Source organism: Castor canadensis, chromosome 11, assembly GCF_047511655.1.
Source record: "Castor canadensis chromosome 11, mCasCan1.hap1v2, whole genome shotgun sequence".
Classification (NCBI taxonomy): Eukaryota; Metazoa; Chordata; class Mammalia; order Rodentia; family Castoridae; genus Castor; species Castor canadensis.
Window position 1 is genome coordinate 32,122,722 of NC_133396.1, and position 12,944 is coordinate 32,135,665.

The following is a 12,944-nucleotide window of genomic DNA, read 5'->3' on the forward strand; positions in this document are numbered from 1 at the left end:
TTGGAGGTGTCTTTGCCTGGTTTTGGGATAAGTGTAATACTGGCTTCATAAAATGTGTTTGGCAGTTTTCCTTCCCTTTCTATTTCATGGAACAGTTTAAGGAGGGTTGGTATCAGTTCTTCTTTAAAGGTCTGATAGAATTCAGCAGAGAATCCATCAGGTCCTGGACTTTTCTTTTTGGGGAGACTCTTGATTGCTGCTTCAATTTCATTTTGTGTTATAGGTCTATTCAGGTGATTAATTTCCTCTTGGTTCAGTTTTGGATGATCATATGTATCTAGAAATCTGTCCATTTCTTTTAGATTTTCAAATTTATTTGAATATAGGTTCTCAAAGTAGTCTCTGATGATTTCCTGGACTTCCATGGTGTTTGTTGTTATCTCCCCTTTTGCATTCCTGATTCTACTAATTTGGGTTTTTTCTCTCCTCATTTTAGTCAGGTTTGCCAGGGGTCTATTGATCTTGTTTATTTTTTCAAAGAACCAACTTTTTGTTTCATTAATTCTTTGTATGGTTTTTTTGGTTTCTATTTCGTTGATTTCAGCTCTTATTTTTATTATTTCTCTCCTTCTATTTGTTTTGGGATTTGCTTGTTCTTGTTTTTCTAGGAGTTTGAGATGTATCATTAGGTCATTGATTTGGGATCTTTCAATCTTTTTAATATATGCACTCATGGCTATAAACTTTCCTCTCAAGACTGCCTTAGCTGTGTCCCATAGGTTCTGGTAGGTTGTGTTTTCATTTTCATTGACTTCTAGGAACTTTTTAATTTCCTCTTTTATTGCATCGATGATCCATTCTTCATTAAGTAATGAGTTATTTAGTTTCCAGCTGTTTGCATGTTTTTTGTCTTTACTTTTGTTGTTGAGTTCTACTTTTACTGCATTGTGGTCAGATAGTATGCATGGTATTATTTCTATTTTCTTATATTTGCTGAGGCTTGCTTTGTGCCCTAGGATATGATCTATTTTGGAGAAGGTTCCATGGGCTGCTGAGAAGAATGTATATTGTGTAGAGGTTGGATGAAATGTTCTGTAGACATCTACTAGGTCCACTTGATCTATTGCATATTTTAGATCTTGGATTTCTTTATTGAGTTTTTGTTTGGATGACCTATCTATTGATGATAATGGAGTGTTAAAGTCTCCCACAACCACTGTGTTGGCGTTTATATATGCTTTTAGGTCTTTCAGGGTATGTTTGATGAAATTGGGTGCATTGATATTGGGTGCGTACAGATTGATGATTATTATTTCTTTTTGGTCTATTTTCCCTTTTATTAGTATGGAATGTCCTTCTTTATCTCGTTTGATCAATGTAGGTTTGAAGTCTACTTTGTCAGAGATAAGTATTGCTACTCCTGCTTGTTTTCGGGGGCCATTGGCTTGGTAAATCTTCTTCCAGCCTTTCATCCTAAGCATATGCTTATTTCTGTCGGTGAGATGAGTCTCCTGTAAGCAACAAATTGTTGGATCTTCTTTTTTAATCCATTTTGTCAAACGGTGTCTTTTGATGGGTGAATTAAGTCCATTAACATTAAGTGTTAGTACTGATAGGTATGTGGTGATTCCTGCCATTTAGTTATCTTAGTTGTTTGAAGGTTTGATTGTGTGTACCTAAGTTGATGTTACTCTCTACTGTCTTGCTTTTTCTTATCCTGTGGTTTGGTGCTGCCTGCCTTTTCATGGTTAAGTTGGGTGTCACTTTCTGTGTGCAGGATCCCTTGCAGAATCTTTTGTAATGGTGGCTTTGTGGTCACATATTGTTTTAGTTTCTGCCTCTCATGGAAGACTTTTATTGCTCCATCTGTTTTGAATGATAGCTTTGCTGAGTAGAGTATCCTGGGGTTGAAGTTATTTTCATTCAGTGCCCGGAAGATCTCACCCCACGCTCTTCTTGCTTTTAATGTTTCTGTTGAGAAGTCTGCTGTGATTTTGATGGGTTTACCTTTGTATGTTACTTGTTTTTTCTCTCTTGCAGCCTTCAATATTCTTTCCTTAGTTTCTGAACTTGTTGTTTTAATGATGATATGTCGTGGAGTAGTTCTATTTTGATCTGGTCTGTTTGGTGTCCTGGAGGCCTCTTGCATTTGTATGGGAATATCTTTCTCTAGATTTGGGAAATTTTCCGTTATTATTTTGTTGAATATATTACGCATTCCCTTCGCTTGCACCTCTTCTCCTTCTTCGATGCCCATGACTCTCAAGTTTGGTCTTTTGATGGAGTCGGTGAGTTCTTGCATTTTCTTTTCACAGGTCTTGAGTTGTTTAATTAGTAGTTCTTCAGTTTTTCCTTTAATTACCATTTCATCTTCAAGTTCTGAGATTCTGTCTTCTGTTTGTTCTATTCTGCTGGATTGGCCTTCCGTTTTGTTTTGCAGTTCTGTTTCGTTCTTTTTTCTGAGGTTTTCCATATCCTGGCTGTTTTCTTCTTTATTGTTGTCTATTTTTGTCCTGAGTTCATTTATCCATTTATTCATTGTGTTCTCTCTTTCACTTTGGTGTTTATACAGTGCTTCTATGGTTTCCTTTATTTCTTCTTTTGTTTTTTCAAATTCTCTATTTTTATTGTCTTGGAATTTCTTGAGTGTCTCCTGTACATTTTGGTTGACCCTATCCAGTATCATCTCTATAAAATTCTCATTGAGTACTTGTAGTATGTCTTCTTTTAAATTATTCTTGTAGGCTTCATTGGGTCCTTTGGCATAGTTTATCTTCATTTTGTTGGAGTCTGGCTCTGAGTTTCTGTTCTCTTCATTCCCGTCTGGTTCCTGTACTAATTTTTTGCTGTGGGGAAACTGGTTTCCTTGTTTTTTCTGTCTTCCTGTCATTGTCCTTGGTGTTGTTACTGTCTCTGTACTGTGTGTAATTAAGTATTTTCTAGCTTGTAATAATAACAATGGTAATATTGAGAATGGAAGAGTGAGCTGAGATGGAAAGCAAGAAGTTAAAGAAAAGGGGAAAACAAATATACAGACAAGAGGGAGAAAGCAGAACAAGGTATCAGACAAGAGAGTTTCAAAGGTATAAACAGGGAGTGTTAGTGTACTAATCGACAGTAAGCTGGTCCGCGTCTTCCCAAGCCGTATGGGCGCCGGCCACTGGCGGCCCGGGGGCCTCCTCGGTTCTCCGTTTAACGTGAAGTGGAGATTCTCTGCGCTGGCTGGAGATGTGGAGGAGTCAAAGTTATGCCTTTTCTCGGTGATTATGCCTGCAAAGTGTGTCTCCAGCGTCTCTCCAAGATTTTACTATAGGAGGCTCGCTTTCTGCTTCCTACCTCTAGCCGCCATCTTGGAATTCTCCAGGATTTCAATTCTTCAGAGCAAGAATTAACCAAGAAGGTTGCATCAAATTAAAAAACTTCTGCACATCAAAGGAAACAATTACCAGAATCAAGAAACAACCTCCAGAATGGGAGACAATGTTTTCCAGCTATTCACCAGATAAAGGATTAATATCCGGAATATATAAAGAGCTCCAAAAATGAACATTAAAATGACAAACAATACAATTAATAAACTAGCAAGTGAATCAGACAGTTCACAGAAGATGACCAATAAATACATGAAGCAGTGTTCAACATTCTTAGCCATAACTAAGATTCTATCTCATCCCAGTCAGAATGACAACCATCAAAAAACCAACAACAAATGCTGGTGAGGATGAAAGGAAAAATGAACCTTTATACACTGTTAGAGGAAATTACTCTAGTCACTATGGAAATCAGTATAGGCATTCCTCAAAAAAGTAAAAATAGGACTACCAGTATAGGCATTCCTCAAAAAAGTAAAAATAGGACTACCATATGATCTGCTATACCATTCCTTGGCATATATCCAAAGGAATGCAATTTAGCATGTAACTGAGATACCTGCACACCTGTGTTTATCAAAGAATTATTCACAGTAGCCAAGTTACAGAATCAGTCTGGCTGCCCATCAACCAATGAGCAGATAGAAAAAAATACTGCATATATACACAATGGAGCATTATTCAACCATAAAGAAGAATGAAATTATGTCATTTGCAGGAAAACGGAAGGTACTGGAGATCATCATGTTAAGCAGAATAAGCCAGTCTGAAAAAGATGAAAATTACATGTTCTCTCTCTCTCATATGGAATCTAGACCTAAAAAAAAATGAATCCCCCCCAAGTGGTGACTGTTTGGGGTAAGAGCCAGTGGGAGGGAGGAGGAAAAAAGGAAAGAATGAAGAGATGGTTAATATGATCAAAGTACTTTATATACATGTATGAAAATAGAATGATAAAATCCATTAAAATTATTTTACAAAGGGGGAGGAGAAGAAAGAGTAAAAGATTAATTTGATCAAAGTACATTATTTACATGTATGGAAATGTCACAAGGAAAACTCCTTTGTACAATTAATGTGTGCTCCTTAAATAAATGAATAAATAAGTGAAAAAAGAAAGAATAAGCTGTTTCAATTGCTTTATACTTTAGAAGCATTTATTTTCTGTGTACAAAAGTAGTAAGTTTGATACATATATATACTTTCCTGTTAGCAGAGGTGCCAGAATTCTGAAATTCAGACTTCATCATATCCCTTTCCCACAATATCCAACGAGTAATATTTCAGTATATTCTGAGTTAAAAACACTTTGTGTGATCAATGTACCCTTCAGTATCACAAAACACTCAAATTCATTGTTTCACTCAATCATCACAACTGCCCTATGAAGTAAAAAAGGGAAGACATTTTGCCAATAGTTTACAAATAAGGCAACTAAGGCTCAAAAAGGTCAAGTGACTTGCTAAAGGTGATTATAGAGCTAAACAGAATCTGGGTTTTCCACTATTTCCACTAAATAACAATGATGTAACTTTTCAAAAAATGTGTAAAACACAAAAGATTACAAAGAGGTACTTTCTCTGGCTTAGCAAACCTGTGTTAAAATATTTAACTCTTGCTCAAAACCAATAAGGGTGGAAGACTTGGACTCTTGGACTCTCAGGAGAACTTACTCCTTCTTAATAGTGAGTTGATAACTTAGCATCTTTTACCATTTTATTCCAAAGCAAATAGATGAAGTTTGGCGTGAAATGAGATGGATTACGGATGCTCTTCAGTATGCAAGATACAAGCAACCAGTTTCTGACTTGCCCATCACTAGGCTGATAGACCTCTCAGATGAGCAGAACTTGAAGAAAATCAGCTCTACATCATCACATATAGACTGTCTTCCATCACCATCCCCATCCCCAGAGATGCACAGAAGAAAGGCAGTGAGTGGTAAGCAACATGATCTATAGTTCTTCCATTTAGTCACCAAGTGCTGGGTCCTCTGTCCACTGACAAAGTTTGTTGTGCTGAGGCACTGGTTCTAGCAGGTGGTAGGAAATACTGCTCAACGGTAAGAGTCTAAAAGCAGAAGAAAAACACAGAACAATGGATATGAGATCAGTTCCATTTTAGTGCAGAGAAGTTCAGTCCAGTTCTAGTCTATATTTCTAAGATATGAAAAGACACTGAACAAGGTTAAAGATTCAGAAGTACAGAAGGTCATCCTTACCTGATAGAATCTGACCAAAAGCCAGTAATGAAGAACAGGCCCAAGTCTCTGATAAATAAGAGCTGACAAATAATGAGGCAGGAAGCAGGTCCTATCTGAGTTGAGAGCAAACCTCCCATCTACATGGTACCAATGTTCTAGGGTGGGAAATGGGGAAAAGAGAAATCTTGGATAAACTAGAATCCTGAAACAGGCTACATGAGTCATTTAACCTCATCCTCAATATGATGAACTTACAGACAAGCTGAAAGAAATGTATAACAAGGTGTCTCCTCCCTTGGCAATTGTCTCAGTTTACATGGCAAATAGTATCAGCAAAAACATGATTAGGTTAAAACTTGTGGTTGTAGGCAAAGAAAAAGCATACTCTAAATATAGATGATACTGTTTAATATTCTTTCCTGGAGCATTTTGAGACTAGTGTCATTTTTCTGGTCAATTAAAATAATAGCCATTCGAAGCATCTTTCCTGATTCTATAGCTTAAAAGCACTCCAATTTTATAATCTCCATAATATTTTAAATAAACAGCTCTGATTTGCAGGCTTGTCCTATAGGGGGCAGCATGGTGTAGCAGAAACAGTTTGGGCTTAGAAATCAGACCTGAATTCAAATCCCAGCTTTGTTTTACCAACTGTTTGTGCTGAACAGATTACTACATCTGAGTCTTAGTATCCATGTATGTAAAATGGAAACAGTGATGTCTACACACCTTGAAGGGTTAGTTGCAAATAAGACAGTCTATATCAGAAATGCATGGAATGTAATAGATAATATATTACAGATATCATATTTAATGTTATTATTCTTTTTTAAAAACTTTTAGTAGGTAGGTTTATGAGGCTTTTCTATAGCCAAATTTGTATGTGTTCCTATGTTTTAAAAACTCTCAGTGTCTAAAAATCAAGTCTTGGAAAGTAGAAGAATTTGGGAGACAGTTTACCAAAGAAGTCTGTGACTTACCAACTAATTCAACAAAAGAATTCTTTAAATAGAGTTTCTAGAGTGTATTGTCACAAACCTCCACTGGTCTGGGAACACAGTCAAATACAATCTCTGCCAAAACCTATTTTAATGGGAGAAACCAATGCATTTTTAAAAACTTACATGATAATTGCATCAGTGACAGAGTCTATTGAAGGCACTAACCCTTAAACTCATAAGGTCAAAACAAGCTTCTTGGAGCAGGTGATGGAATCTAGTACTAAAAATCAGCAGTAGATGAGGAGAAAAGGAAGAAAGAGGAGAGCATTAAAGGCAGAGGGCAGACTGTACAACTATGTGGTGATTCAGAGGAGTACATAGTCTGGCTGTGACTCAGAATCCAAAAACATTGTTCATTCTTTTTTTATTTAAAAAATATTTGTTGATTACCTATTATGTGCCAGGCACTCTTCAAAGTAACAAAGATATAATGATAAAGCAAAGTTTCTGCTCCTATAAAAGTGTAGAAAGAATGACACATGATGAAAATAGAAACAAAAAAGATAATATCAGATAGTGAAAATTCCAATGTATAATACAAAATAGCAACTGGGTGGGGTAGGCAAGGAGATATTGACTTCGCTAAAATGATCAGCAGAGACTTATATAAGCAGGTGATATTTGAACCATCCACAGAAAAAGAAGGCAGAAGGCACAATCTATACTTCTTGCTATTTTTATATGAGCATGAGTGAGGAATGGAAAGGTCAAAGTACCTGAAGCAGATTGGACAAAAGGGGGTGAGTGGTGAGAGATACAGTAGAGAAAGGGGCACCAGAATAGGCAGGATTCTATATGCCCTACTATGAAGTTTGGATTTTATTCTACTTGTTACAGAAGGCCACTAGAAATTATGAGCCAGAATTGGTATGATCTGAATTGTTTAAAATCAAATCTCACTGTTGTATGAAGAGACCATAGTGGGAAAATACTGGAAGCAAGGAGACCAATTAGGAAGTTATTAACAAAGTAGATACCAAGTTTTCTGGCTTGGGTGCCTCAGTGTATTATTTACAAAGAAAAAAAGTAAGAAAGAAGGAGAAACTAGCTTGGGTGGTTGGGTATGTTGAGTTTGACTTAGTCTTGGAATATTCTCATAAAAAGAAACATTAGGAGAAAATAAGATGTATAAAGTCTGGAGCTCAGGAAAGATAACTGGGTTAAAAATATTGATTTAAGAAATTGTTGACATGTATATGATGTTTGAAGCTATGAAAACACTTAATATATCTTAGGAGAGTAGGTAATATAAGAAGAGATTATGGAAGGATCCCTGTGGAATAGAGCAGCAAGATTTCTTAAACTAAGAAGAAACAGAGAAAGATTAAAAAAAAAAGACAGTAGTGTCATAGAAATTAAAGTGTGTCAAATGATGGAGAGAGGTTAAATAAAACAACTGTAAATCTTCTGTTGTTTTGCTTCTTTCAACAAGGAAGCCATCAGTAATCTTGATGAGAGGAGTTTGTCAAGGGAAAGAGATAGAAGCCCAATAGAAGTAGATCAGGGGGAAAAATGAGAAGTAAAGAAGTAGAACTCTTAAAATCTAGGCTGTGAAAGGAAAAACAGAGGGCAGCCAGTAGCTGAAGTATAGGAGTAAAATGCATTTTTTTATGGCAGGAAAGATAATGACCTCTTATCTTCCACAGTTCATATAATTCTACAAACAACTCTTCAATTCTGTTTCTACCTTCACCATGCATCTTCCCTTTCTGTTCACAGAATTTTCCCAGTGTTTAATCTCCTCTTACCACAGGGTCCCAAGTGGATTCCTTCTTGTCTGTATGAGGGTGGCCTCCTCTATGCCATAGAAATGTGAAACTCTCACATTGGCCTGAGGAAGGATTACACACTCCCTGTTGGGAGGATCTGGCTAATTACATTCGGATTTTATTATTAACTTAAAATGTGAGTGATCATCATTCTGTTTCTTAAAATATAATTCTCTCTTGGGTCCATTTATTTCTATGAAGCCAAGATTCCATGGGCTGTGAAATACAAAAATGAGGAGGGTAGCAAATGACAAATGGAACCCAGTGACAATGAAACATTTAGTGTCCTATCCCCTCACTAAAGCAGGAGCATTTCAGAGCAATGAAATCTACCCTTACATACTCTGTCCTTTCCACTTTGAATTGTTTGGAAACCATTTATGAAGGGAGAAAAAATACAATTTAGAGGAACATCCCTTCTGTGTTACTCACAGGGCAAAGTTTTCAGCACAATTCCTTTCTGTGTGGGTAGGGTACACCTAACTTGTAAGAAGCCTGTTGGAAATATACAGCCTATCAAAAACCTAGGTTCTGGTATCGGCCCAAGATTCTGTTTTACAGTTGTTGAGTATGTTGGATTTATTTGTGCAAATCTGTTGGGGATGGGAGCCAGGGAGTAGAACGCTTTAACTTACTTCCCATTTCTGTGTGGTTTTCAAAACACAAAGTAGAACTCCTCTGAGTCAATTAAAATTAAGCATCTCCCAAGGACCCAAGGGGGAAAGTTGGCTCCTAGTATAGGCAGTTCAAGCAGGGAGTGGAATGACCTTGTCCATCACATGGGTATTTTCTCTCCCACTCCTTTTCTGTGGGTATAGTGGTCACAGGCAGCAACATTTTTTTTTCCAATGGTGATGTTTCTCCTATTGACACATGGGTGAGGCAATAGAGGGGAGGGGGTGTTGTTTTCTTCAGAGGGGTTTGAAAGGTATCCCCATCTTCCAAATGTAAATCTTCCTGGTAACCTTTTCCCAGAAGATGCTAAAAACACTATGGCATAAACCAAACAGTTCAAAAAACCCACCTGATATCTGGAGATACTATTTCTCTTGGGAAATTAAAAGGTGAACAAACTTCTAAGGTTCTATCTGAGGCCTGATGAGAGATTCAATAAGATTTTTACTTACATATTATTTAAATTCTATTCAAACACAGTTGAAACAGAGCCAATGAGGCACACACATATATATACATATATATACACACACATATATACATACATATTTGGATAGTGATACATAAAAATGTGAATATAGATTTTAGGGCAAATATGACTTATTCTTTTCTTTCTGCCCTGTACTATCCCCACCCCCCTGCTTTAAGAAAAAAGCAATAGCTTTAAATCAATTATTCTTTCCTGAAATGTCATCTCCCCATTATGGCCTCAAAGTTCACATCAACTCTACTCTGCTGTTGTTGGCTTGAACCACAGAGACCAGAAGTTGCAACACCCATTACAATGGCAAGAAAGCCATGCTTCCTAAGCCAGCACTAATTCTATGGGGCAGAGCTTTCATCAAACATTTCCCAGGTCAATCAGAGGGGAAACTCAAGGTCCTACCAGTAATGAATTGCCCAGTGGGAAATTGAGGAGCACAACCAGGTTTACTAAAATAACAACTGGGCAGAGTGCCTACAATGGTTAATGGAGCATATGGCCTGGGATCTGGGGATGGAAGCTGCACTTTGCATTCTTTTCCAGGAAGGGAGGGAAAAGCAGTGGCCTAAGTCCTTGGAAACTCTCCTCTGTGCCCTGGCTGGCATCCTGGAGATTTTCCCAGCCTGTTCTGGGAGGGGTATACCACTCCAAGCAATAGGTTCCACTAAGTTTTCTAATAAATAACACAGCTACTGCACAAGTCAAATATTTAAGATCCCACTAGAACAATGTTTCCCAAGTATGGGTTCATGAACCAACAAGGTAACATTTATAACACCAAACTTAAGTTGTTTTTCACCTCTTCAGTAGGTTACTACAGTTATAACTAGGTTTTTCTCTTGATTTACTCCTATCATACTCATAGGAGCTATAGTAAATAAGTTATATCATTTATTAATTCCTGGTTAAATATAGTTAGGAAATATAGCACTAGACTAGATCATCAAAAGCAGATACCATACAAGAAAGGAGTGTTCTCTTTCATTATCAAAAGAATTCTCACAGACTGGGGGTGTGGCTCAAGCAGCAGAGCACTTGCCAAAAATCTTGAATTATATCTGATTACAATTTATATCTTATTGGTCTTCATATGTTTTCTAGTTATTCTCTACTAAGAGTGGAAATTATCTCAAAAATATTAATACCTTGTCCTCGGAAGACACTTAAGGTATCTTTAACAAACCAATTTAATCCTCATTAACACCTATATGGAACATAAGCATTATAATTACATATGTGCTACAGATGAAGAAAGGTTCAGAAAAGTTGAGTGATTTGCTCAAAATCATATGCACAATAAAGAACACAACAGGACTGCAACCCAGGTTTATCTAATTTTAAGACAATTGTTCTTTTTGCTACTCCTAGACTGATATAATTCAAATTATCACCAAAGATAAAGCAAAAATTACATGGGTAGTTGTTTTAAGAAATTTCTATTGCAGATTAAGTAAATTAAACCCTTTCAGGATGTTTTCAGTATTGCTTATAATGGGCAATCAAATTTCTCTGTTCTTTATGCTCCCATATTTCAGTATCTGTTTCATTTCAACTTCATGTATTTTCCAGCACAAGAGGCTAATGATACAGGATGATTAAGGCACAGTCTAGTTTGGAAGTCCTCATGGTCTGTTTATATGTCCATGTTCAGATTAGATGATCTGAGAAATACAGAAGACACTATACATTCTTTTGCTTGACTCATTCTTTAGCCTATTCCCTCACTGATTAACTTATTCAACATTTACTAAGTAGACATAAATAAGACACAGTACATGCTGTCTAGGGCTTAAAGTTCAATGAAGGAGACAAACATGAAAATAGATAATTTATAATAAAGCTTGGGGAGTGTAGTAACACAGGTAAAAATAAAATGCTGTAAAAGCAAAGAGAACTGAGCAACTAACACCACCTGAGGAAATCAGTAAGGCTCTCCCTAAGAGACTGGGTCTTATAATATGACCCTCCACTGAAATGTTAGAATGTCAGCTTCTTTAAAGAACATCTTCGTGGGGCAACCTCTCTTGGGACCACCTCCCCCAACTCTGGGGGCTCTACTCTCCTACTTTACACTTTTCTGTATCAGTAAACTCTCTTGTTTTACACTCTTCTCTTGTCTGTGAAGTTTTGTGGGACAAGAACAATAAGGAAAAAGAAAGAACATCTTCTTATATTCTTTAGCCTTCTCCAAACAGTAAATGCTTACTATTTATATATTAATTTATATATTTATATATTAAGAGGTAAAAATACAACTGCTTTTACAAAGTGTTTGCCCTAACTATGAGCTGGAAAGAGGAAGAAAATGTCACAAACTCTTCAGTGGTTTTACCATCAGTCTCCTAGTGGATTGAATAGTGGCCACCCCAAAATTTATGTCTGTGTGCTACCCATTGTATCCTGTCAGTATAACCTTATTTGGAAGAAGGGTATTTACAGCTATGTAAGTAACGATCTGGAGATGAAATCATCCTGAATTATCTGGGTGGGCCCTAAATCCAATGGACCAGTGTCAATATAAGAAACAGAAAAGGAGAAGACATAGACACTGAATAAAGGCATTAAAACAATGGAAAGAGAGATAGGAGTGATGCATCCACAAAGAATACCAACTGCCACCAGAAGCTGGATGAAGCAAGGAAAGATTCTCCCCCTAGAACCTCCAAAGGGAATGTGGCCCTGCTGACACCTTGACTTTATACTCAGACTTCCAGAGCTGTGAAAGAAGGTATTTTTGTTATTTCAAACTAACAGTGACATATTTCTTACAGCAGCCACAGGAAACTAATGCGAGATGAACACAATCATGTCTCTCTAGCACCAGCGATGTCAAGAAGCCCTTACAGGGAGAATAATACAGTTCCGTGTCAGTGAATTAAATGGACCAGATCTCTCTCTGTGGGAAGGACTGATGAAATACTGTATCATCTCTTTTTTATTTTTTCCTCTATTCACTCATCTCTATTCTCTAATTTATTTCTTCATCCACTTTCAAAATGTCATTCAAGGCAAGATTTAAATAATAAATATGCAAATAAAGATAATAGGATTATAAACAAGAGAGGAAGAAGAAACTAAAAATAGTTCCATTTGATTAGAATATAGAGAACATGAAGGGAATTTGGGGGAAATGAAGAGTGTCAGCAGAAATTTATCGAGGAAAAATTAAGGCTTATTTTGTACATGAATGGTCATAGCAGCTTTATTGGTAATAGACTCAAGTTGGAAACTACCTAAATGTCTGTCAGTGGATAGGTTGCTAAACTGGTACATTCCATACTGTGGAATATTATTCATCAATAAAATGGAATTCCATTATGTAACATTTGCAGTATGATTGTAGAGATGAACAGATTATTGATTCTCAGGGGGACAGATGAGGGTGATGTAAGACTATAAAAGGGTAGCAGGGAGCTTTTTTGTGATATTACAATTGATTATGTTAGTAGTTACTCAAGGCCACATATGTGATAAAATTGCATAAAGCTGTACACATCAGCC

At 36.7% G+C, this 12,944-nt stretch overlaps 1 protein-coding gene across 1 annotated transcript in view; it reads left to right on the forward strand.

Moving 5' to 3' along the window:
* Ankfn1 (ankyrin repeat and fibronectin type III domain containing 1) overlaps positions 1–12,944 on the forward strand; it is a 418,857-nt gene that overhangs the window by 391,419 nt on the left and 14,494 nt on the right. Inside the window, exon 19 of the mRNA XM_074046108.1 lies at positions 5,039–5,252. Within this exon, the coding sequence (XP_073902209.1) occupies positions 5,039–5,252 (214 nt within the window). The remainder of the gene's footprint in view (positions 1–5,038; positions 5,253–12,944) is intronic.